The sequence below is a fragment of the Triplophysa dalaica genome, chromosome 13 (genome assembly GCF_015846415.1).
Source record: "Triplophysa dalaica isolate WHDGS20190420 chromosome 13, ASM1584641v1, whole genome shotgun sequence".
Taxonomy (NCBI): domain Eukaryota; kingdom Metazoa; phylum Chordata; class Actinopteri; order Cypriniformes; family Nemacheilidae; genus Triplophysa; species Triplophysa dalaica.
The window spans coordinates 12,640,559-12,663,896 of NC_079554.1; the positions used below are offsets into that span (position 1 = coordinate 12,640,559).

The 23,338-nt window shown below is 37.7% G+C and overlaps 3 protein-coding genes across 3 annotated transcripts in view; all 3 read left to right on the forward strand.

The window, feature by feature from the left end:
* The window catches only part of LOC130433948 (nesprin-1-like), a 32,361-nt gene extending 18,537 nt beyond the window's left edge, over positions 1–13,824 (forward strand). Inside the window, exons 6-29 of the mRNA XM_056763755.1 lie at positions 104–196; positions 281–459; positions 602–798; positions 2,509–2,618; positions 4,213–4,320; positions 6,059–6,196; positions 6,388–6,552; positions 6,635–6,747; positions 6,854–7,022; positions 7,171–7,267; positions 8,590–8,786; positions 8,896–9,060; positions 9,954–10,103; positions 10,187–10,324; positions 10,513–10,662; positions 10,821–10,979; positions 11,053–11,217; positions 11,300–11,434; positions 11,525–11,683; positions 12,252–12,460; positions 12,942–13,014; positions 13,106–13,270; positions 13,358–13,507; positions 13,657–13,824. Of these exons, the coding sequence (XP_056619733.1) occupies positions 104–196; positions 281–459; positions 602–798; positions 2,509–2,618; positions 4,213–4,320; positions 6,059–6,196; positions 6,388–6,552; positions 6,635–6,747; positions 6,854–7,022; positions 7,171–7,267; positions 8,590–8,786; positions 8,896–9,060; positions 9,954–10,103; positions 10,187–10,324; positions 10,513–10,662; positions 10,821–10,979; positions 11,053–11,217; positions 11,300–11,434; positions 11,525–11,683; positions 12,252–12,460; positions 12,942–13,014; positions 13,106–13,270; positions 13,358–13,507; positions 13,657–13,824 (3,552 nt within the window). The remainder of the gene's footprint in view (positions 1–103; positions 197–280; positions 460–601; positions 799–2,508; positions 2,619–4,212; positions 4,321–6,058; positions 6,197–6,387; positions 6,553–6,634; positions 6,748–6,853; positions 7,023–7,170; positions 7,268–8,589; positions 8,787–8,895; positions 9,061–9,953; positions 10,104–10,186; positions 10,325–10,512; positions 10,663–10,820; positions 10,980–11,052; positions 11,218–11,299; positions 11,435–11,524; positions 11,684–12,251; positions 12,461–12,941; positions 13,015–13,105; positions 13,271–13,357; positions 13,508–13,656) is intronic.
* A 631-nt stretch (positions 13,825–14,455) lies between these two features.
* On the forward strand, positions 14,456–19,579 carry LOC130433949 (nesprin-1-like). Its single transcript, XM_056763756.1, has 11 exons — positions 14,456–14,467; positions 14,580–14,720; positions 14,806–14,966; positions 15,080–15,230; positions 15,324–15,551; positions 15,663–15,761; positions 17,338–17,528; positions 17,633–17,756; positions 17,878–18,044; positions 18,677–18,821; positions 18,911–19,579. The coding sequence occupies exons 1-11, from the start codon at positions 14,456–14,458 to the stop codon at positions 19,577–19,579; spliced, it is 2,088 nt and encodes a 695-aa protein (XP_056619734.1).
* The window catches only part of LOC130434061 (nesprin-1-like), a 77,202-nt gene continuing 73,282 nt past the window's right edge, over positions 19,419–23,338 (forward strand). Inside the window, 7 exon segments of the mRNA XM_056763938.1 lie at positions 19,419–19,536; positions 21,271–21,450; positions 21,973–22,123; positions 22,223–22,387; positions 22,588–22,770; positions 22,882–22,983; positions 23,069–23,272. Of these exon segments, the coding sequence (XP_056619916.1) occupies positions 21,278–21,450; positions 21,973–22,123; positions 22,223–22,387; positions 22,588–22,770; positions 22,882–22,983; positions 23,069–23,272 (978 nt within the window). The 5' untranslated portion in view covers positions 19,419–19,536; positions 21,271–21,277.

Consider the following 23,338-nt stretch of genomic DNA (forward strand, 5'->3'; position numbering starts at 1 on the left):
GGCTATATATTTAAAATGGAATGAAATGTAAATACACGCACAGTATATGTTGTATACTGCATAGGCTACATACGCTTTTTTATTTATTCATTTTGCTTGTCAGATTAAACTGGTTAACATCAACACAACGGATGTTGTCGATGGAAGACCGTCTATTGTGCTGGGGTTGATTTGGACCATAATCTTATATTTCCAGGTAAGAGTTTATTACAGATTATTTCAAATCTTAAAATGAAATAACTTGGTTGACATTTTCAAAATGTTCTGCGTTCCTGTTCAGATCGAGGAGTTGACTAGTCATCTGCCAGCTCTGCAGCCTCAGTCCAGCAGCAACTCTTCAGTGGACAGCTCCAACAGCACTGAAACCAGCAGCCCACCTGTCAAACGCAAGCCCCGCCTCTCCTTTCAGGGCGGGGCAAAGAGAGCCCTGCTCAAGTGGGTCCAGACCACAGCAACAAAGTAAGAACCGTATTGTAAATCCATCGAGTTTATGGTGCAAGAATGTGCAACAATGAAGATATTGTTCCTCGTTCTCTAATCCTGTTTTCTGCATTTTTCTTGGGATTTGAGTTAATGTAAACATTGAGACGTGCATTTACAGGCGATTGGGTTTGGACGTGAGGGATTTCGGCCCCAGTTGGCGCACAGGGGTGGCTTTTCTTGCTGTTATCTTTGCATTGCGACCCCATCTGGTTAATATGGAACGGGCTTGGAGGAGAGCCAACAGGGATAACCTGGAGGAGGCCTTCCTATTGGCGGAGAGAGAACTGGGCATTCCAAGGCTTCTTGACCCTGAAGGTTATTAGAATAATAATACAGATTACTGTTATACGGTAAAACATCTGTATATTTCTGTATATATGTATTTGTGCACAGTTATGTTTTTAAAACATATAAAAGGGAGCATTTTGGTAATAGAAAATTATTGGGTGACATACAGTATATTTAATAAAAATAAACATTACATTTGATTTAATTTCGTACTTTACTTTACTTCAGACATTTTTTCTTTCATTTTTTTATAAAAAAAAAATAATAATTAAAAAAATGCTTATTCAGTACAATTTGACTAGATTAACTTTTTAACAGGGCTTGTTTTCATTTTCCTACAATATCAGTACTATGCCGGTATGCACTGTCTCAACATAATCTTGTAAAGGACACAAATTTGGGGGAGATTAATATGTGTTTGTCTGTATTTAGCATATGTGTTGTGCAAGGCTCTAAGCTCTAAATGGTTAAATTGTAATTAGCAGCATGCCACTAACAGCGGATGTGATTGATGAATTTTTAATGGAGGGGTAAAGCCTTAGACCTGCTAGACACCATCTGAGTTTCCTCATGCTATCAGGAGTCTGACAAATGAAGTTTGACATTTAAATGATTAGTGGCTTATTAACCATGGTAATGCTGACTAAACAAATCGTGTGTGAATGATAAGTCAAGTGACATTGTCAACCATGAATCTATTGTAAAGGGATTCACCGGTGTTGCCAAATATGTATTATTGTTTTTATTTTGCAGTGATTTATTATTTAAAATATTGAAAATGTAAACATATTCTGTAGGTTTTTTTTGTAAGGCATGTTTGAAAAAACTACGTACATTTCCTAATTTAAATAAGGTCTAGTCCCGGTTTAATCTAAATCCAAAAAAGTCCTTTATTTATATACTGTATGTACAAGTACAATATTAATACTTTCATATAGACAGTATTTTATGTACACAAAAATAGAAATATGTACAAACATTACAAAATGTGCATTCATTGCAACAACAAAAAATAAACCAAATGTATTATTCAAAATACAGAATAATCTAAATTTGGTAATAAAATGTATTTGCAGGATTCTATAAATACAAAACAAGTGGTAAATATGTATATAAGAAATGTTTTAAATTAGACATAAATATGATTCTGTTGCTATTCTGGGTCAGTAATTATAAAATGAAAGCAAAAAGCATATATAAAAATGATGTCGAAGACTGCTATAAAAATCCATTAGGTGGACTAGTTTTGTACTGCTTTTCGCTCTTATTCTTGGCATATGTCTGTGTATTAGCATTATCTATTGCAATTACCAGATAAAATAATTTCTTAAACAATGCACGCAGTATAGTGTGAATACTGTATTTAAACTGAGTTGGTAATTTCATGCTTTGTTAAAGCTCAATGACAAGGCATGGAAACACAGAAACCACGAGAAATAGTAAAACGTATGAACCTGTGACTGTAAAATCATGTTTTCCACAGAACCATAAACCACAAGGGTGGGTAATACAAAAGCAGATGCTCAACAAACCTTCAGCATTCTCTTAGGAAAGAAAATACGTTTTTGTAGAGATTGGTTCACTGAGCATTTGCCAGCTGTGATTAGTTCTGGTTCTCATCTAAAACACAAACTTCATTTCCACTGGAATCATACAAGTACTGAATCACTACTGTACCGGTGAACAACGGTGATTTTTGGTTTAAAACCCTATAATTTGTGATCATTTTTGCTTTAGATGTGGATGTGGATAAGCCAGATGAAAAGTCTATTATGACGTACGTGGCTCAGTTCCTGAAGCATCACCCGGACCACAAAGAGACCGACAGTGGACGACAACAAGTCGAGGTAAATAATTCTCATCCTGCAACCGCACAATTTAACCAACTGTTCATTGAATATATGTCTCATGGTCTGAAAGTCCTTCAAGGGATAGTTCACCCCAAAATAAACCTTCTGTCGTCATTTATTCACCCTCGTGTCGTTCATCTTCAGTGGAGCACAAAAGAAGATATTTTGAGAAACGTCTTAGGGGTTTTGTATACGTGCAATCGAAGTAAATGAAGGCCAATGTTGTTTGGTTGCAATCGTTCTTCAAAATATCTTGTTTGTGTTCTGGCGAAGAAAGAAAAACATTGAGGTTTAGTATGAAATGAGGGTGAGGAAATGATGGATGATTTCTCATTTTTAGATGAACTATCTCCTTAACTTTTTAATTTTCAATAATTTGTCTTGTTTGTGGAGTTTTGTCACCTCAGCATCTGCTTGGATCTCTTTACTTCTCTCTCTCTCTTTGTCTACTAACGTCTTGTTCACATGCGTGGCTTTTCTCCCATTGTTCCTGTCTTTGTCTCAAGTTTGTTCTTGCTCCCCGAGCCATTGAAGAAATGTTAGAGGTACGTTGGCATGTATAAAGCTTATTTTACCTCCTTTTTCCCAGCAGAGATCTGCTGCTGCCGCACCATGTAGTTTAAAACCCTTTAGTAATATTTGACTTCACTGGCTATTATCATAGATTCGTTCCTTTTCATCATGAGCAGAGCGGATACAGCGTGGATAAGGTCTTATATTCCAGGACTTTGTATGCCTTTGATGTTCTGTATAATTTAACTCCCTTTACTACAATATTTGCATCAGAATTGGGACTTTGGCTGACATTTACATGACAAAAACGGCCTTTGGCTTTTTTCTTCTTTGCATTGATACTGATGATTCACATTAGCAGAGGTTTTTAAAGGAGAACATAACTGGTTTTGTACTGTAACAAGCTGATGTGAATTGATCGTGATTTTGCCTGCTCCTTTTGGAGAATCTCGTAGCCATACGATTAAACTGTTTTCAACTCTTTGTTATACGTTTATACCAAGACAATTTTGGTTAGGCTTAATATTCCAGGGCATGTGTGCATGTGCCGGTATTTGTTAGTGGGAGGCGGGGAGGAGATCGTACAGCAGACGTTGGCAAGGTCATGATAATCGTTTTGATGACCCAAAGGCATTTCCTCGGTGTGCGTGCCAAAATGTGAGATGAGCGCTGGAAGAATAGGCTTAATTTTGTTAGAATTAGCTGAACATTGTCTCCGCTTTCTCTCTCTTGTTCCACATTCATAGGAGGCAGAGTAAATGTGTGTAAAATGATTAGTATCTCCCCCACGGAGCTGATTTCTTGCTCCCCCGCGGAGAGGTTTGGGGCAGACCCACATAGATTAGAGAAGATCTCTGTAAACAGCAGGAGCACAGAGTCTCTTTATGAAGGTGGCATTAGTGATGCATCTTTTAACTGTGAAATTGTATTGAGTTAAATGCGTTTAAAGTGCGTTAAATTACGTTAAGCGAGGAAATTAGGAGTTTTGGGGTGCCCAAGGGCCTTATCTACTCAAATGTTTGGATTTTTCCCTAATTTCCAAAATCCAGACTGACTCTCCTTTTTTTTATTTTCCTAGAGGGAGCAGCGCAAGACACTGAGGGAGCTGAAAGCTTGGATCGATCAGTTGGAGAGAGACTGCGCTCAAGCCCAGAGGGATGGGGGAAGTGTTGGTGTACAGTATCAGGTGAGCTTAGTGTCCTCATACACATGATAACACACTGTACTGGACCAGAACTCACAGGGCTGAATATATAGCCCTGTATTGATATAAGAGTCATTACAATTAAAATCCTTATGTAAAACAGTGTAAATTGATATTCAAGTCTTAATGATAATATGGTTTAATTGGTAATGCTGATATACAGTGTATACCTTCCATTGGGCAGCTTAGTAGTAGGAGGGTTCGGAAAGGTGCTGGAAATCCAGAAAAATTATTTATTTTGAATGCAGTGTTTTCAGGGTTTTAAAAATGCTTGGATTTGGGATAAAGGGCTTTTTAACTGCTTGAAATTAGTTTATGACAATAAAATAACTGAAAAGTTCTCGCTTGCCGTGATTTTGCACACGTGGCGAGTTCAGATGCAAAACCCTCTAAAAGCAACAACCTCCGTCAAAAATGAGATTATGATGTTAAATTGGGAATCTCATTTTTTTTAGTACAATATCATCACTTATTTTTATTATTTATACTGGAAAAGTATGAAAACACACATTGTAAATACTTGAAAAGGGCTGGAATTTGATTTCGTAAAAGGTGTACGAACCCTGTAGTAGTATCACCGATTGGCCTGTCACGATAAGCCCCAAGAAGCAGTGGGTTACAGTGCATTTTATAACATCGTAGGGCCGTTGTTAGACATGAGGCGAAGTGGAAACCCCCTTATGAAATGCACTTGTAGCCCACTGTTTTGAGGGGCTTATTGCTTTTATTAAACAGTTATTCCATATGTGTAACAAGATTTCATAAAATAAATCGCATCAAGTGAGCTATACTACATGCGATTCAATGTGGTCAGAAGGTAGGTTATTTTAGTTTACTAAAATCAAAACTTTGAAAACGTTCCTGTTCTTTAAAATCAAATCAAATATTGATCTAAAATTCTTTGGAAAAACTTGACTCCAGGGAAATTTGAAATGTTGCCTCAAAAATAAACTGAAGTCAGTTTAAAGTAGTTAAATTAAATAATAACAAAAACTAGAATAAAAATGAATTAATCTTATATAGCAACATTAAAAATAAACCAATAATTTGTCAAACGACAAAAGCAAGTGAACCAAAAATTAACACAAAAACAAAAAATCTAAAAATAAAAGCTAATTTGAAATATTAATAAAACTAATTATAACTACATTTACATTTATGCATTTGGCAGACGCTTTTATCCTTATGTCCTTGTTTTACTTTATGTTAAAGTTGAATATGAATATGACCACGATAACCATGGAGTAAAATTCTGATATTGTGACATCCCTGTATACCAGACCAAACCAGCCACTGTTTAGCCCATTTTCCCAAATTTGCACACAGCACTAATATGCATTAGAGTTGAGAACTCACATAATCACAGGCACTACACAGCAGCAAACCGACGTCTGTCGCTGTCTGTAGTGCCCACGGATATATTCAATATTCAGAAGAATCTGAGCTCTAGCAGCCACCGCATGGCCAGAGAGAAAGTGGGAAATTGGAGTCCATTATTGGATGAATACATGAATGTGTGATCTGGCTGTTTATATTCTTTAATGCATGTCTTTTCCTCCTCGTGTTGTCACTCTCTCATTCTCACAGACTGTTCTGTCATGCTTAGACGGACTGTTATCTTGTTACTTGGAATACTACGTTGGAAATGTGAATATTCAGGACGCATATTAAACAGTCACACTTTGCGTTGTTCTATTCCTGTCTCTTTCTCTCTCTCCAGATGTTCAAACGTTACCGTGTACAGTTTGAGGTGCAGAGACGAGAGGTGGAGACGTGCGTTCAATCCACTCAGAAGGATGGCAAGCTGACTGCAGATCAGGCTCTGGTCAAACAAGCTTGGGAAAGACTGTCTGCAAGGGTCAGATACACATTCTCTCAGTATTATTATATACTTTATTTATGATTTTACTTTTAAGATCATTCTCATATCTATCCGTAGCTATAGCTTGGAGTGTTTGTGATAGACAATATGGAAAAATATTTTATTATCCAACTCCGTTTGATATTGCTAACAAAAGAGCACTAATAAAATGGTTATCCTTGCTGCAGCTTTCGGATTGGCATCTAAAGCTGGACAGCGGTTTTCCAGATCCTCTTAGCAAGATCGGTGTGTGGTTACATCGGGTGGAGAAGATGCTTCGAGAGGAGCTGGTCCCTCAACAAGCCCATGATGAGACGGCCAAAGCCATTCACAAAAGACGCTTACACGACCAGGTAGAACAGAATCTTTGTCTTTGTCTTCATGTGCGTTGGACAACTGTTATCAAGAATAACATTTTTGCTTTTGGTTGTGCAGGAGATCTTAAGGCTTGTTGAAAGACACAAGAAGACTTTACAGTTAATCCACAGAGACAGATGTGTCAATAATGTCCCCATTCCAACAGAACAACTGCAAGATATGGCAGAGAGGTAAATGCCAACAGATCAAAGATCAATGAAGGATTTAACTTTAATATCGCAAGGGCTGATTTACATTATACAGTAATAGCTGTTAACTCTACTGAACTGTTCTCAGATTGAACTACATATATATCTCCTCGCATGTTCACTTGAGCAAACTGGAATTCTGGGAGTCAAAATATCGCATGCTGGCATTTTTGACATTAGCCGAGTCTAAGCTGAAATCCTGGATCATTAAATATGGCCGACTGGAGTCAATGGAGCTTCTGCTGCAAAGCTATGGTGTAAGTTTACAAGCCAAAGGCTTCATTCTGAGTTTCACACATTCATTCTCAAGCTGATTCTATCCAGTTCAACATGGGATCTGTAAGCGATTCATATTATTTTGGTATAATAAATGCGTATTCTTTGTTTTTGCTTGTGCTTTCGCAGTCATTTGTGAAGGGACAGCAGTTCTTTGAGAAGTATGAATCTAGCCATCAGGCTCTTCATAAAGCTGCTGAGCTTTACATTAAAGCAGACAACTCAGGTACGCTTCATAAGCTGAATAATAATGTGTTTTATATGTATATAGTTTTGCCTAAGGGACGGCTGAGGGGAAGTTTGAAAAGAACAGATTCATTCGTTCTTCATCACTGAATTATGAGCTCTCCGTGTCCAAATTTCAACCTTTCAAAATCACTGGAAATAAATCATATTTCGCTAAACTTAATTTTTAAACCCCTTAGCTTTCCCAAGGGGTAAATTAAATAAAATTTTATTTTTGGGTTTGTATAGGTAAGGCTGTTTTCAAGGGACGCACTAAGAACCTCTGTAGCCGTCCATTGCATCCATTAACAAACATAGTTTTGAGTCCTGTGAATTGTAACAAAATCTGGCCTCGGTTGAGGCTATGTGATTTCAAATCAAAAAGTATATTTTTAATGTAGGAAAGTTCATGGCAAAACACAGATTTTTAGAGCAAAGCCTTCACATTTTTAGCATCTTGGTGTCCTGAGGGGAGAATGATAGTCTCTATCTCACCTAGTTTCACCCTCAGTTGAGTTTAATCCTTGTAGGCTCAGTAGTCAATCAGTCGGTGCCTGTAGCCCTGGCCTGCTCTCTCTCTCTCTCTCTCTCTCTCTCTCTCTGTTTCATACTTGCTCTTTTCCTCTTTGTTTCTGCCCCCTCTCATGTTCATCTTTTTCTCCTTGGGCTACTGGTAAATGAGGTTTTCCCAGGCACAGAATTCAAAAGGGAATTCCGGTCCATTAGTGAAGATAGTGTATTCTAATTGGGTTTCTCTGGGCAATAGTCTCCCCACATGTTGCCTTCTTTGTGCCTGAGGCAACCCTCAACAAAGAGGTGGGGTTTGTGTGATAAATGTGATTGGAAGATCACAAACCAGCCATTGACATTTTACCATTGACATGGTTTATACCATAAACTGTATAGAATAGATAGTAGTGAATGGGTCATTGAGCAATTTTCCTCTTTATTAATAAAGATAAAAATGTATCGTCTCTGCCCTTCCAAAACCTAGGATGTCCAAATTAGCTGTTTTATAAGAAATGGCAAAAAACACGGATTGTGCTCTTTTTAATACTTTTTATTGGCAAAACCAAATGATAAACATACGGGTGACTAAATACACACACGCACGCACAAATATATTTATGTATGTTTATACTGTATGTGTGTGTATACATACTGTATATGTATATATCATATATGTATGTAGATGCATGTGTATAAATTTATATATATATATGTCTGTGTGTATATTTATAATATTGTATAAAATACCTCTGGAGTTTTAAGTTTAAAGCCATGTTTTATGTAGGACTCATTTTGCGTGTTTCGATATTGTAGTTGAGGACGGAGTAAAATTCTTCCTGCGAGAGGTGTCTGATCAGTGGAGGAGTTTGTCTGTGGAGGTGCGAAGCGTGAGGTCCATGCTGGAAGAGGTGCAGTGTAACTGGTTAAGATACAACAGCTCCGTGGCTTCACTTCAGGCATGGCTGGAGGACGCCCAGACTGCTCTCAGGCAACCTGAAAACACCAAACGGGTGAGATAACCGTACCCGCATGTAGTGTATCCTTTTAAAAAAAATCTTAAAAATATGCAATTTATGTTCATGCTAATGGAGCGTTCTTTCATCTCTGACTTTTTTCCAGGAGTTTTTCCGAAATCTTCCACACTGGATGGACCAGCATGCAGCTATGAACGACGCGGGGAACTTTCTGATCGAGACGTGTGATGAAACGGTGACGCGCGACGTGAAGCATCAGCTTCTGCTGCTGAACGGAAGATGGAGAGAAATGTTTCTGATAGTCAGACAGGTAATGAATGTTAACGACAGATGGAGCGCTCAATGATGTATTACTTGATAAATAATTAACAACAGTGACTTGAAACATTGAGCAGAGCTCCATCAATCCCCTACTGCCTCTATTTACTAATGACTATAGAATTAATGACCTGTGCTCTGACTGGTTAATATGCATTGTTTTTGCTTAAAACAATTTGTTTAAAAACTAGTTTATAATCAATTGTGAGCCTAAGAAAGTGGATAGTTCAACTCGCAAACATACCTATTTTTGGTTTAGAAAGAAACAAAAAAAAACCTTTTGATATCGAATAAAAAAAAAATTGAGACTTACCACTTCCGATAACCCGATAAAAGTGCTATTTTCTGATGCCAATACCAAATAGATTGATTTTTCTTGACTTTCTTAGACCCGGTTTCACAGCCAAGGCTTACTATGCTTTAGTTAAATTAGGATATTTAAGTCGCTTTTATTAAAATGCCTTAGATAAAAATTTTACTAGTGTGCCTCTTGAGACAAAACAATGGCAATTACATATTTTAAGATATGTCAGGGCAATTTATTTCAGTTAAGACAGCTTAAACTTTCATTTTCGTCTGGGACGAGTCTTAGTTCTTATCTGTGAAACCGAGCATGAATTTTATTACTTCATATAATGACTACTAAAATTGAACATCAAACTGCAGATGTTTCTTAATATTTTCTATATACAGAGCACGAATTCATTGCAGTTTCCTGTCCTCTTTTGATGGATAGGATATATCAGCCTTAATCATCTGCTGCTTTTATACATTTAATAGTGTGAATCATTGCCTTTATCAACCGATACCGATTATTTGTCGATAGGGTGCTCCATATTTGTGAACAATCACTTTACTTAAAACAAGTGTTTTCTCTTATCACAGTATGCCCGCCTGCCTGAGACTCAAAACGTGACAGCACACCAGGATATCACCTCAGCCTTACAAGAATTTCTGGACGCTTCTATGAACAAACTGACCTCACCACTTCAAGTGTCATTGCTGGATGTCAAAGCCTTTATGCTGGATGTTGAGGTATAGCAATGTATTTGTATTTAAATAACCTTTTGATGCCGTTCAATTATATTATAATTTTTTTCATTTTGCATATAATATAGGACATCAAACTCAGGCTACCCGCAATGGAAGCACAATATAAGGCGGCGGCTCGATCCGCCCAGCTCCTAGCCATTGAATCTGTTCAGGGTAGTGGAACTCTCTCTACTACAACAGCGATCGAAACACAACTCCATCAGGTTTGAGGAATATTTATTCAATTATTCTATCTTGCTTTAGGGTGCATTGGACATCTGCAATTTACAGTAGTACCCAATATATTCTTGTTAATCATTTATCTTACCTTCCATAGTTCCTACATGTTCTTACATTAGTTTTGTTGGTATTATGTATACCTATACGTGTGTATATGTTTGTGTTCTCACAGCTAAAAGAAAAGTCTCCTTCAATCCTGAAGCAGTGCCAGAGTCTGTTCCCTCTTTTAGAAGAGCTAGAGAACCAAATCTCAGCTTTCTACCAGACAGCGGAGCTCGCTGGACATATCATCACCCAACAGCACAACCAGCAAATGTGCCAGGTCAGACAGACCACTGGGACAAAAACATTATTACACTTTGAAGAAAACAGTGTGGTGAAAGAGAAATAAGTAACTAATATGTCTTTAATCCCACGTGGGAAAAAGATTTTGTATCTGAGCCTGATGTCTGTCTATTTCTGTTTTATTCATTTTATCAGGAGCTACAAACACAGCAGCAAAACTGTAAACACTGTGTTTGTGCTATTGAGCGCAGTTTCCTGTCCCTACAGAGGGTGCTGTGCGGTGCAAAATCCCTACATAATTTCGATGTGTCTCTTCTGCAGAACAGAGTCACTGAGATACAGACCACTGCGGAGGTCAGACTTAATTCGAAACTACTCATTGGATCTTTGAAATAGACTACATTGACTCACCATTTTGTGAATCCAGGCTCTAATGCAGGAGGCTTCAGATTGGAGGCAGGTGTCCGAGACCGGTGGCAACCTCATGCGGAGGTTTGAGGAGTCTCGTGCTGACCTCGAGAATGCCTTGCGGGTGGGCCAGGCCTGTCTGAAAGAAAGAGGAGACCCGGATGAGCTGTTCCGCAAACATAACGTACGTCAATAATGTCTTCATCAGCCTCTTTAAACATATCACTTATTGCGTACTTCAATTGAGTGTGTCACTATTTGCTCAGGAGTTCTTCGGCCGTCTGGACCAACACATTTTGAGTGCTTATTTAAAAGCGTGCGATGACCTCACTGACATCATCTCTGATGAAGACCAGAAGAGTCTGCGGGAGACTGTTAGAAGACTGCACAAGCAATGGAAGGTCACTTTCAGTTCCCCAGCAGAATCTTGAAACATTTTATTTTCTTCAATGGTTAAAAATTCATTGGTACCTCTGATTTATTTCTTCCAGGACATTCAAGCCGAGGCCCCGTCCCACCTGCTCAGACTCCAGGTGGAAATAGAGAGACGTTTGATGATGGCTACGTTACAGGAGTGCAGTGTAGAGCTTAAAAGAGAAGACAAAGCCCTGCCCACCGCTGGAAGTGAGAGACTGATCAAAGAACACAGGGTAAAGACCAGCTTGAATTTTCTGCTGGTTCATGCAGATCTAGTGCTGATCTAGCTGGTGGATTTTGTTCACCAATGAAAAATGACTGTCACCCAGCATGGGCTCGCTGATGAGGCTGGATATATGACCAAGTGAGATTTCCTTGTTAAGCTAGTAGTTATATCCTTTAAAACCTGTATGACTTTTTTTTTTACAGTAAAACACACAAAAAAAAGATGTTTTATTTAATGTCTTAGTGGATTTGTGTCCATACAATGGAAGTCAATGGAGGCCAATGTTGTTAGGTGACCAACGTTTTTCGAAATATCTTGTTTTGTGTTCTGCAGAAGAAAGAAAGTCATGTAGGTTTGAAATGACATGAGGGTGAGGAAATGAAACAAGACTGGCCAATTTTGGGTGAACTATCCCTTTTAAAAAGTCTCAGCATACCAGTCTCCCATGATGGGGACGGGCATGCAAAGTTAAAACATGCTGGTCTATCAGCGATTCCTTTAAACCTGAGAGTTGAAGCACAAAGACTGCAATAAAATGTGAATGATATCATTGTGTATTTTTATGTGCCCTTTAGACATTTTTCATAGAGAAAAACCCTCTATCTGAATGTGAGGAAAAACTTAAGACAATGGAGAAGCTCTGTCAGGATCTTCCTGAAAATGACGCAGGTTATCAAACACTTGAAGAGACCAGACATCATCTCGCAGAGGTCAGGAGTTTGGTAGAGAGAACACACCTGAGACTCCAAAAACATCCAGATAAATGGAGAGAGTGGCACATCAGGTAAGACACAAACGGGTATTTTGATTGGTTGACAGCCAGATTTCTGAATTTGACCATCTGACAAGTGCTGAAGCCCCCTTTGAAACCATAATATTAGAATTTCATAACAAGCAGAGCGGCAGCAAACCAGCTTAGGGTGGTATAGACATCTATGGAAGACTTGAACAATCCTGGTCCAGAAGAACTTTCTGTTTCAGTGTTTTACAAAATACAACCAACAGAACATCTAGAAGCCATTAAAAGGTTAACAAATTTCTTAAATATTCAATTAATAATGTAAGATAAAAAATATAATAATGAAACCAGAAGTGCTTCTTTACACCTTACGAGGGGGTCTATAAACTGTTTTGTTGGTCTATAAGCTGTTAAGATTTTGTTTATTTCATTTTGTCTAAAAATCTTATTATCTTAGTTTGTTTCATATATAATAAAAAGCTTTATACAACTAAATGTGAATAAAATGTTCTTATTGTGACTGCAGGTTCAGTGAGCTGTCCGAATGGCTTCTCTCCCAGCAGGGATTGCAGGTTGATGCTGAAATCTCCACTGTCCAGGTGAGCTCATCCCTAATGCATTCGTGCTCGTCATAATGCGCAGACCACCTCTCCAGTTTGACGTAACCCCATCTTCCCTATCTGTCTGCAGACGGAGCGGCAGGCGACGGAGGCTCAGGGTGAGATTCTGGGCTGGCTCAGAGCTCGTCTCGCTGTGCTGGAAGAGATAAGTTCTGAGAGTGAAGTTCACACACACAGAGCTGCTCTCGAGAAACTCGCACTAGAGTTTTCAACACGGCTACACTGTCAGTCTGAGGTGAAGGACGATCTCATATCTTCACCAAGACCTTGTTTTGAGTGTGGTGTAGTGGGAGAGTTGCATTTTATGTTTTATGTTTCTCAGGATGGTACTGTTGCTGTGCCAACTCAAAAGAGCACAAAGACTGAAGAGGAGGTGCTTTATGAAGAGGAGGGGATCCACACACAGCAGCACCGAAAGATACTGATGGCAGAAAACGTCACAGAGGCCAAACAGATGCTCCTCATTCACCAGGTGGGGACTGCGAGATTTATTTTGCTGACATGTAATTTAATAAAAGTGATGAATCTGTGCATCTGAATGCTGCGAATAAATGATTGTTTGTCAATCATCATTCCAAGATGTGAAAATCATTTATTAGACTCTACTCTATTTACTTACAGCAAAATCTGAAATCCCAATATGCAAATGAGATGGATGTTCAGGAGAAACACCTGGAGGTAATCCTTTTAATCAAACCAGAGCCGTTGAGGGAGAGTTGCGACAACCCCGTTGAGTATAATGGAACAGTATTTTTCACAGCAATGGCGGTTCATGGAGGCTCTCAATAGCTAAACAGAACGATTGTGACAAACTTTTAACCTGTTTAAAGCTATAGTCATTTAATGAATATTTTTTTTAAGAAATGAAGCATTTAAAGAGAAAACATAACTTTCTGGAACTATCTGAAGGCTCCATGAATCAAATGACACGCTTAATTTCCGTTGTCGCGACTCACTCTCCCAATGGCTCTGAATCAAACAAATATACTTACATATTTATCAGATTTATCTTTAGAATAATGTTTATTTCTTATAATATCTGCAAAAAATAATATACAGTGGAAATCAGCCTTAAGCACAAATTCACATTTAACATTTACATTTTTATACATTTGGCATATTATTATTTAAAGCTACTTACGTTTTAATGCTATACTTTTTATTAGTATTTGTGTTCCCTGGAAATTGAACCGACTTAAGCAATGCTCCACCCACTGAGCCACAGGAACAATATTTGTAGATAAACGAGGGCCTGACCAAAGTTTTAAATCAAAATTTTAAATCTTTATGCAAATCTGTTTGACATTTTTATTTCCTCGGGACAACCATACAGTTAAAGTGAATGGGGACTGAGGCTGTGTCTTATGTAAATTCTGCCTAGAATCTCCTTTTGTGTTCAACGGATGAAATAAAGTCGTATATGAAACAACAAGTAAATTATATATTTTTTCTAGATGAACTGCAATATTAATGTTCAAAGTATAATATCTAAACTTAGTTTGTATCATATATTATATTAAAATTGTTTCCCTATTGCTTAAAAGGTGACTGTAAGTGCATGGCAGGACTTTGAACAGGAAAGAAAGGCCATCTGGAAGTTTGTGTTCGATGTCAGTGTTGTCCTGGAGAGGGAGCGTATATTTAGGAGCCTGGAGAGCCTCGCTACTGAACTTAGCAATGTGAAAGTAAGAGCAAAAATATATAATAAAAAAAATACATGGGATGAACGTTAGTCTCAGTATTATATTTTGTATGTGTGTGTTTGTTTAGGATCTTCATGAGCAGGGTAAAACGTTTGCTGCACGGGCCGAGTCACTGGAAAAGTCTTCGCTGGACATAATGCTTGGACCTCAGAATCAGTCCTTACTGCAGGACCAAGCCTATTCCACACAAGAAAGAGTTCAAGAGATACAGGCCAGCCTCAAGAAAATGTAAGATTGTACTGACTGTGCATGTACAGGTCTGTGCCATATTTGAATAGATTCACCATTTGCTGTTGGCTGATCCATTATACTTAATATTGTTCATCTCTCTTTTCTAATAGCACCTTAGATTTGGAGCTGATGCACAAGTGGTGGCAAAGTTTCAGCTGTGAGTCTGAGGCTTTCTTCTCTTGGATCTGTGATAGTAAGAGGGATCTTGAAGATTTGAGCAGAACCTTTGCTAAACTGGATGAGCAGATTCACGCTGTGGAGGTAAACAGACAAAACTTTCGGGATCAGAAGAAAATAGATTGTTTATATTTAAAAGCATTGAAGCCTGGATAAAGGGTTTTTGTTCCCTCTTAGATGTTGAGGAAGAGCTTAGAGGAGAAGGTGGAAGTCTTTAGCCGACTGAAGACAGAGTTTCAGACTTTAATGCTTTTCATCATGTCAAATGAAGCTGGTCGAATTAAAGCTCGCTTCAAGCAGATTGGGAGATACCAGGAAGAGTTTAAGAACAGCGTTGAGCAACGAGAGGCGGAGCTACAATCCAGCTTGAGAAATACAAAGCAATTTACCCAAGATCTCAATGAGGTACCAGCACTGTACAAACATGTGTTCTGATTTCTGAAAAAGTTTTGTAATTTTAATATTTAAGGAAGTTTATTTGTACATTTGTTTCTTTCGTGTTTTCCTGCATTTAAGGTTGAAGGTTTGATGACAGGACTACAAGAAAAACTGAATGTGCCGATAACTTCCTGTACATCAGCATCAAGAACATATAAAACTCTTCATGAACATATGGTTAGTATCACCATGCCAGGAACCTTTATATGGGTAGTTGGCATTATAACTTTTGGGAGGAGAGCATATGCTGCGGTGTGATAATACATATACAGCTTTTATTACCATTGAATATTTGTAAATTTAAAAAGAATAAGTAACACAACAATAAGTTTGTATTTTTCAACATTAGTAAAAGTATTAGCTAATATGAATTAACAGTCATTACTGGTAAATTGCTAGAAAATTGCAGTTTACAAATTGTGTGTGAACAGAATGTTTCCGTTAAATCAGTTCTTCCAATTTACCAGTAAACGCAGAAATACATATTACTGGTTTTCTGATACAGCTGTGTGAATATTGTGTTATGGGTAAATTGAAAGAATGCCATTGCTTGTCTGAGCAGCACAATTGTGTATTTACCATAAATTTACCAGAACTACTTTATCAGTAATTTACCAGAATTGCTGTATGAAAAGGGCTAGTTATATATTTTTACAGGATTTATCTTGATTAATAATAGTCTATACAAACACAGTTGTTCATTGTTTGTTTATATTAGCTCATTGGGCGTTAACTAATGTTAATACACGGCTCATTGGAATGCTTGATTCTGATTGGCCAGTCACGACATTTGCAAGTTCGTTATTCCCAGATAACAATCTCTCAAAACTAATAACACATGGTCACCTGGATGCAGCAAATAATTTTGACAGGTTTTTTTGACAAATTAAATATAAATATTTCTTTTTATAACATACATGACATTATATTTACAAATGACTAAACCAAATTGCCTGTTCGTGACATTTGAACGTCGTTTCTGACCTTAAAACCGAAAGTAAACCGCTTTTCCTCACGGAAGGACTGCATTCGGTAAAAATAAAATATTTCAAATTCACATTTCATGTCTATTTTTTTGTCATGTGGCAAGTAGCTGTGTAATAAGTGGGATGATGTACAAGCAGCCAGCTGCTATCTCAAAATAAGCCCCTTCAGTGTAATAGAAGACTCTCCGCGTCGGGTCCTGATATCACAGTCGGGGCTTATATGCTTATTTCCGCGATAACACCCGGCTGCCTGTACATTATCCCTAACTTAACAGATACAGTTTGATTTTTTTATATATATTAGTATATGTTGAAATGTATAAAGTATTGTTTATTGATGGCTTATGTTAACTTCCAATTTGTATTTATCTACTGTTAACAAGTTTTGTACTGTAGACTAGTCAATTTATTTGTTATAATACAGCACCATACAGACCAGTGGCAGCAAAAAGTGATTAAAATAGTTTAAAATTAAAATTGAAGTATTTACTTTACCTAAAATCTTCATGTAAAGTGTAACTACCCATTCTAAACCATAAAACAAAGCCGTACACATCTTAGATCTTGAGTGCATATGTATAAGTAGCATACAATTTTTCAAATATTGATGACTCATCGTGCACTTAGGTTTTATTTTGTGTAAATAAAATGCTCTTTAAATGAGAATAACCTGCCTCTGACTACTATTGCAGATAGCAAATCACTATCTGTCTGTGATGTAAACTAAAGGCTATAGATTTTTATGGTTAAGTGTCTTTGATTCCCAGGACGTAATGCAGCGTCTGCAGCAGCTGGGACCCAGGTTGATGTCTCTGAATCTGGGCTGGAGGAGACTGATGTCTGATGAAGGCCAGCTGGAGAAAGCTGTGGCTGAGCTTCAGCAAGCTCACAAATTACATACCCAGCAGGCCACTGAAAAACAATCAAAACTAGAAAACCTGTTGACTCTGTGGCAGAGGCATGTGTTTACTTGTTTATTTGTTACATGGTGTGTCGCTCTATTACCTAAATTACAAACAAGAGCAGAACAAAAACAACAATGTTTTGGCCGTCTGATTTCAGGTATGAGAGAGATCTGTTGCTTCTGCAGTCCTGGTTGAACAGATGTGAAACTCTATGCAGTTCAGATTGTCCGTACTTGAGCGCAGATATAGCAAACCTCAACAGCCAACTTCAGACACTGCAGGTGAGTGTGAATCAAAAAAGATATTAGTTAATTCATTCAATGACTGGATTATTTGTTTGGGTGATGAAACCTCATAAACTGAAGCCATATAAGGTGATGTGTCTTTATTATGATCTACCAGGACATGCAGTCAGAAGTTCCCTTTCAGGAGTCTTTGCTGGAAAGTCTGGAGACCCGGGCAGAGTCTCTGTACTCCTCATGTTTAGAAGACCGAGCCACAGAAATCGGAGATCTCCACTGTAACCTGGAGGAGAGGTGGTGTTCTCTCAGTACCAACATACCAGTCAGGTATAAACTACCTTCAGGTTTTAACTAAAAATGATTGTGGCTTTTAGTCCATGTTTTTAGCTTTGAAATATTTATTTGCTAGTGGTTTCCATATTGTTTTTCAGAATGTTGAATAACGTTAAATAACAGATACACAGTAGTGGCCAAAAGAGATGTCCAGGGGGCTTACAGTGTTTTTACAGATTTTGCTATTAATATCTTCTCAAGTTAGATAAAATATGAGGTGTATGGTACCAAATGGACAAAACACTGGACACAATTACTTGTCAAAAAGGCAAAGTACACCATATCAGAGAGTTTAATTCAATATACAGAAACAATGTAAAGAAAAACCATAGCCTAAACAAAACATTGACTACAATTTGATCTGTTATTGATATTTGTTGATCCTTTTCTGCTGTAATATTTTGTAGTCATTCTGACTGAATACAGCTTTGAATAATGTGTGATGTGTGTTCATTTTTGACAAGTTTCCCAGTCAATTTTTCCTGTACGTATAAAAGTCTTTCTCTTCTCGGAAAACAGACTTAAAACTTAAGGACGAAGAAGGGATGAGTCCTTGAATATGTTCCTCTCAAATCTGTTTTAACGTTTTTTGGAGTTTTAAAATGCACTTGGTGATGTTCCCTTAGGATTCATGAGCTCCTGTCTCACCTCGCTCAGTTGGAGCAGTTTAGTCATTCTCTGCTTGCTTTGACTCAGTGGTGTGAGAACTTCCTCAGACACATTCAAAGCACCTGCACAGTCAGCATCATCGATCTGGACTCCAAAATCAAGGTACATTGTTAGTGTAGTGCAGTTATAATCCTGTCATAAATATACACAATTAAACTCAATTTTGTCTATATATTATGTGTTGTCTAAAGGAGGACATGGCCTCTCTCAAAGCCCAAGAAAAATCTATAGAGGCTTTACAGACTCATATAGATGCCATCAACCCATCTTTAGCCCCAAGAGACCTGCAGCACCTCCAGACCAAGAAGGATTTCTGCTATCAACTCTTCAATGAAGCTCAGAGTTTAGTAGACCATCGAGATGAAGCTCTACTCAAATTCAAAGCCTTCTATGAGACCTATAGTAAATCCAACATCTCTCTTCAGACGTTTCACAAAGCAGTTGAAGGAAAAGAAACCTGGGAAGGTTCTAAAATCAATGATGTGAATCAGGAACTGGGGGAACTGGCTAAGGAGTTAGCATCTCTAGAGGTGCAGGCCATCAGTTTGGATATTAACCTGAACAAGGCACACTTACATCTGCAGGGGGTCGAGGGGGAAAGGACATCCTGCAGAGAACTGGTGGATTATATTGCATCAAATCTGCAGGTCCTACAGAGGAGCATTGGGACAAAGCAGAGCGACGCAGAGTCACTGGCGACCTTGTGGAGCTCCTTTCGAGGACGGAAGGAGCTGCTACTTGAGAGTCTGGCAAAGTTGGAGGAGAGAGTTAATATACCATGGCCTGCAGAAGCCAGCACACAGGCTTTTCAACAGAGGTACACCAGCAGTGATTCTTTGCTCTTCCTTGAGAGTTTTTAGGGACTGTTTACACCAAATTGTTTTTTTCTTCATTTGAACAGTTTATTTGCTTCAGTAAGCAAGTAACTAATCTAATACAATTTGGTGGGGAAGTAAGTGATTTGAATAGTTTAATTCATGAATGAGACTGATGAATGCTATGTATGTTCTGTATGGAAAACAATTTGAGCCATCAAGTCAGTTAGAAAGATGTTTATTATTATCAATATTTATTGAGTATTCATTTCAATATATCTTTGAAGTGCAAAAAAAAAAATTCAATTGAAATAATACATATACAAATAATTTATACATTTAGACAAATTATATTTACCCGAAGTTTGATATTAAAATTTGTTATTTTCAAAAAAAAGGTTTGAATATCTTTTAAATTTCTTAAAATTTTGACTAGAGATGCACCGATACTACATTTTTCTACCGATACCGATCACCGATTATTCAGAGTGATATCTGCTGATACAGATTCGGAAAATGTTATTAATATTTCATAACTTTCTGATGTTATTAATTCAATGATAGCCAATAGCCAATAATGTGCAAAATTGCTTTTATCAATCAATACCGATTACTGGCCGATACAGTTGTGCTCAAAAGTTTACATACCCCTTTCAGTATCTGGAAAAACCTGAAACATTTGGAAGAATAAGAGGATTTTTTTAAATTATGTTCTTTTGTTAATTTAGTCTTGCCTTGAGCAAGTTATTTCAGAAAATTAACATAAAGTTCACACTAAAGAATAATAACAGAATTTCAAAAAATAGCCCAGGGCAACGTTTACTCACCCCGGATTCTTAATACTGTATGATGTTAGTCCATTCATTTAAAGTCAGGTGGGTGTAAAACCTCTCAAAATGGTTTTGATGTATATTGTTATTGTTTCAATAAAACATCTTATTTTTTCATTCACTGATGTCCTTCAGAGGATTTAAAAATACATAAATATTTTTCAGGAAATTATATATCATTATTTTACACCAAAACCATTTTCAGAGGTTTACACCCACCTTACTTTAAATGAATGGTGTTGACTTTATTGGCAGCACCGAATGTTTCTATCTATTGTAATAGATGTGTAAGGGTCTCTTGATTGTCCTCAATGTAAAAAGAGGAATCTCAACATCATACAGTTACTGCTGGACATGAGTCAAATATCCAGAAATGCTGAAAAAGCTAAAATTGTGGAGGATCTGGGTGATTGTTTTGAAGATAAGTGAACAGTCTGATGACTCATGACAAACAAGTAACCCTTAAACAACTACGACTAAACATAAAAACTGTCATTGATTGTTTAGGTAAAATCATTCAGTATTAAGAATCAGGTGTGTAAACTTGGATATTTTTTGAAATTCTGGTACTATTCTTTAGTGTGAACTTTATGTTTTGTTAAAACGCTGCATTGGTACACTAGGATATATAGTTTTATTATAATGTATATACATCTTAAGATGTAGTACAAAAGCATCAACAACAAAAACATACCAATAAAAATACCAAGTACAATGCAATATATATAGAAAGCAATTCTGCTAATAATTAATTATTATATGATTTAATCATTACATATTTCATTTTCCAAAAATGTATTCTTGGTGTGAATGGTTAAGTAAAATTAGTATTTTTTTTATTTTATTGTAGTGATAATATACCTTTAATTCATCCCGCAGTGTTCTGTCATTCTATATGTTTGACAGGTTATGGATGCTCAAGCAGTTGGAGGAGGAGCTACAGGCCCTACAGCACAGTCAACTGTGGTTGTGGGAAAGAGGAGAACAACTGATCCACAGAGACTCTGAGCTGGCATTGGAAGCCCAACGAGATGTAGCCATGGTCCAGTCCACCTGGAAGAGAATCAGGGGGGTTATTGTGGAGGCGTGAGTATATTAGAATGCAGGTCTTAATACACTAAGTTTCTCATTGAAAAGCTCTGTGATTGGGTAGATGAATGGTTTATAAAATTGAGCTTGATATAGATGACTAATGGGTAGGGGAAGCAGGACTGGGCCAGTGGGTTGATTGATGGAAAATTTGACAGGTTGCGACTGTTGCCATGTTAAAATGCAGTTTAAATGCGGTTTATTGTGTGCGGATTGTTTGATGGATATGTGGGTGAATCTCTAAATGGATTATGGGTTGGATTAAAGAAACCGAAGAAAGAGAGGAGAGCATTTTGAAATATAACCAATACCGCAAGTGTGTTCTTGTTTAGTTCTGTTGATGCTATTGAATTTTTTGACCCAGTTAACATTTTTGTGATTTTAAGTTTTAAATCAGAATTTTTAATAAAAGATTTTTGAGTAAATTTTGGCTTTTGAACCCCACTTCATTTCAAAGAAACCGGATTGCTTTTCTTCGTTATGACACAGAACCTGACTTCTTGTGTTTGTCCCATACAGCCATGATCTGTCTGCAGTGCTGCTGGATGTCTTAAGGGAATACCAGACTTCAAGAACCAAGATCAGCTCTGTCATAGAGAGAGCTCTTGCCATCACCGTGGCCCAGTCAGACCCACACAACCCCGATGACATCCGCAGAGCTCTGTTACGGGTTAGCGCCTCATTGAGTCTAAATGGTGGCGTATGCTCTTGCTGCTAAACAGCAGATTTAGAATCTGATCATGTAATGTTGTTATCTCTGTTTGCTCAGCTGGAAGCAGTGAGGCCAGAGTTGGCGGCCACTAAGGAGGACCTGAATCAGCTCATTGGTACAGGCAAACGCTTCACTAGTCTGTCAAAGAAGGTTCCAGTGGAAAACCTGCTAAGTGAAAATATCACCAGAGAGATGGATAACATTGTAGATCAGTGGCTTAATGTATGTTGACTGTATTTAATTTGCTATTGTAAATAAATGGCATTCCTGTAACTTGTAGTCCATTGTGCTAGAGACGCCATGGTCTTGGGTTCGAATCCCAAGAAATGCATGGGCGAATAAAAAGCATTACCATTTCAATATACACTGTAGATGATGCAGTTATAACAAAAACTGAATGAAAAACATCTGTGCTTGTGCAGATCTCTGAGAAGATGGATTCAGACACCGGTCTGTTGACTCGCTCTTTTGAGCTGTGGAATGACATTAATAAAATGGCCAATGACATTGAGTGTTGGAGTGCCGTCTCCGTGAGCGAACTCAGTGAAAGAACTGCCAGACTCCTCTCCACGCACAACATGGAGGAGCACCTCACTGACTTTAAGGTGAGATCCGTTCCAAACACTGCAAAAATGCATTATTTGCATTACTTTAGGTTTTAACTTTGGAAAGAAAATGAATTGAGACTATAGCAAAATGTGTTTATGTGTATGAAGCTGGAGTTGGATATTAAGGAGGATGAATTAAAGATCTTGGAGGAGAAGATAACAGAACTACAGGAACTGATGAGTGCCCAGCACATACACGCTGAGCTACAGGTAAACACCATCTGTGTTTAAAATCACATCTGTGTAATACCCTACAAGCTGCCACTCTTGGTGATGACTTTATGGGGTTTTATAGGTGCTGGTGGCGGACCTGAAAAAGCAGATTTGCCATGCGACGGACGTGTATGAACAGACCAGAGGCATGCATAAAGATTTCAGCTCTCAGACACAGCAGCTCCAGGATCTCATCACCCAGATATCAGAACAGCTGAAGACCTCCGAGAACACGCTGTCAGAGTTTTCAACGTCCTCTGACCCTGAGATTTTGGATAAGATTAGGGTCAGTGAACTGAATAAATATTTTCAGATGACCAACTGTTTACTGTGAAATCAGTTTTTATTAGGA

Bases quoted from the DNA above. Each gene is read 5' to 3' on its own strand.
- LOC130433949 (XM_056763756.1), top strand. The intron at 15,552-15,662 runs GTACCAGCACTG...CCTGCATTTAAG, and splicing joins TTACCCAAGATCTCAATGAG to GTTGAAGGTTTGATGACAGG. The intron at 17,757-17,877 runs GTGAGTGTGAAT...ATGATCTACCAG, and splicing joins GCCAACTTCAGACACTGCAG to GACATGCAGTCAGAAGTTCC.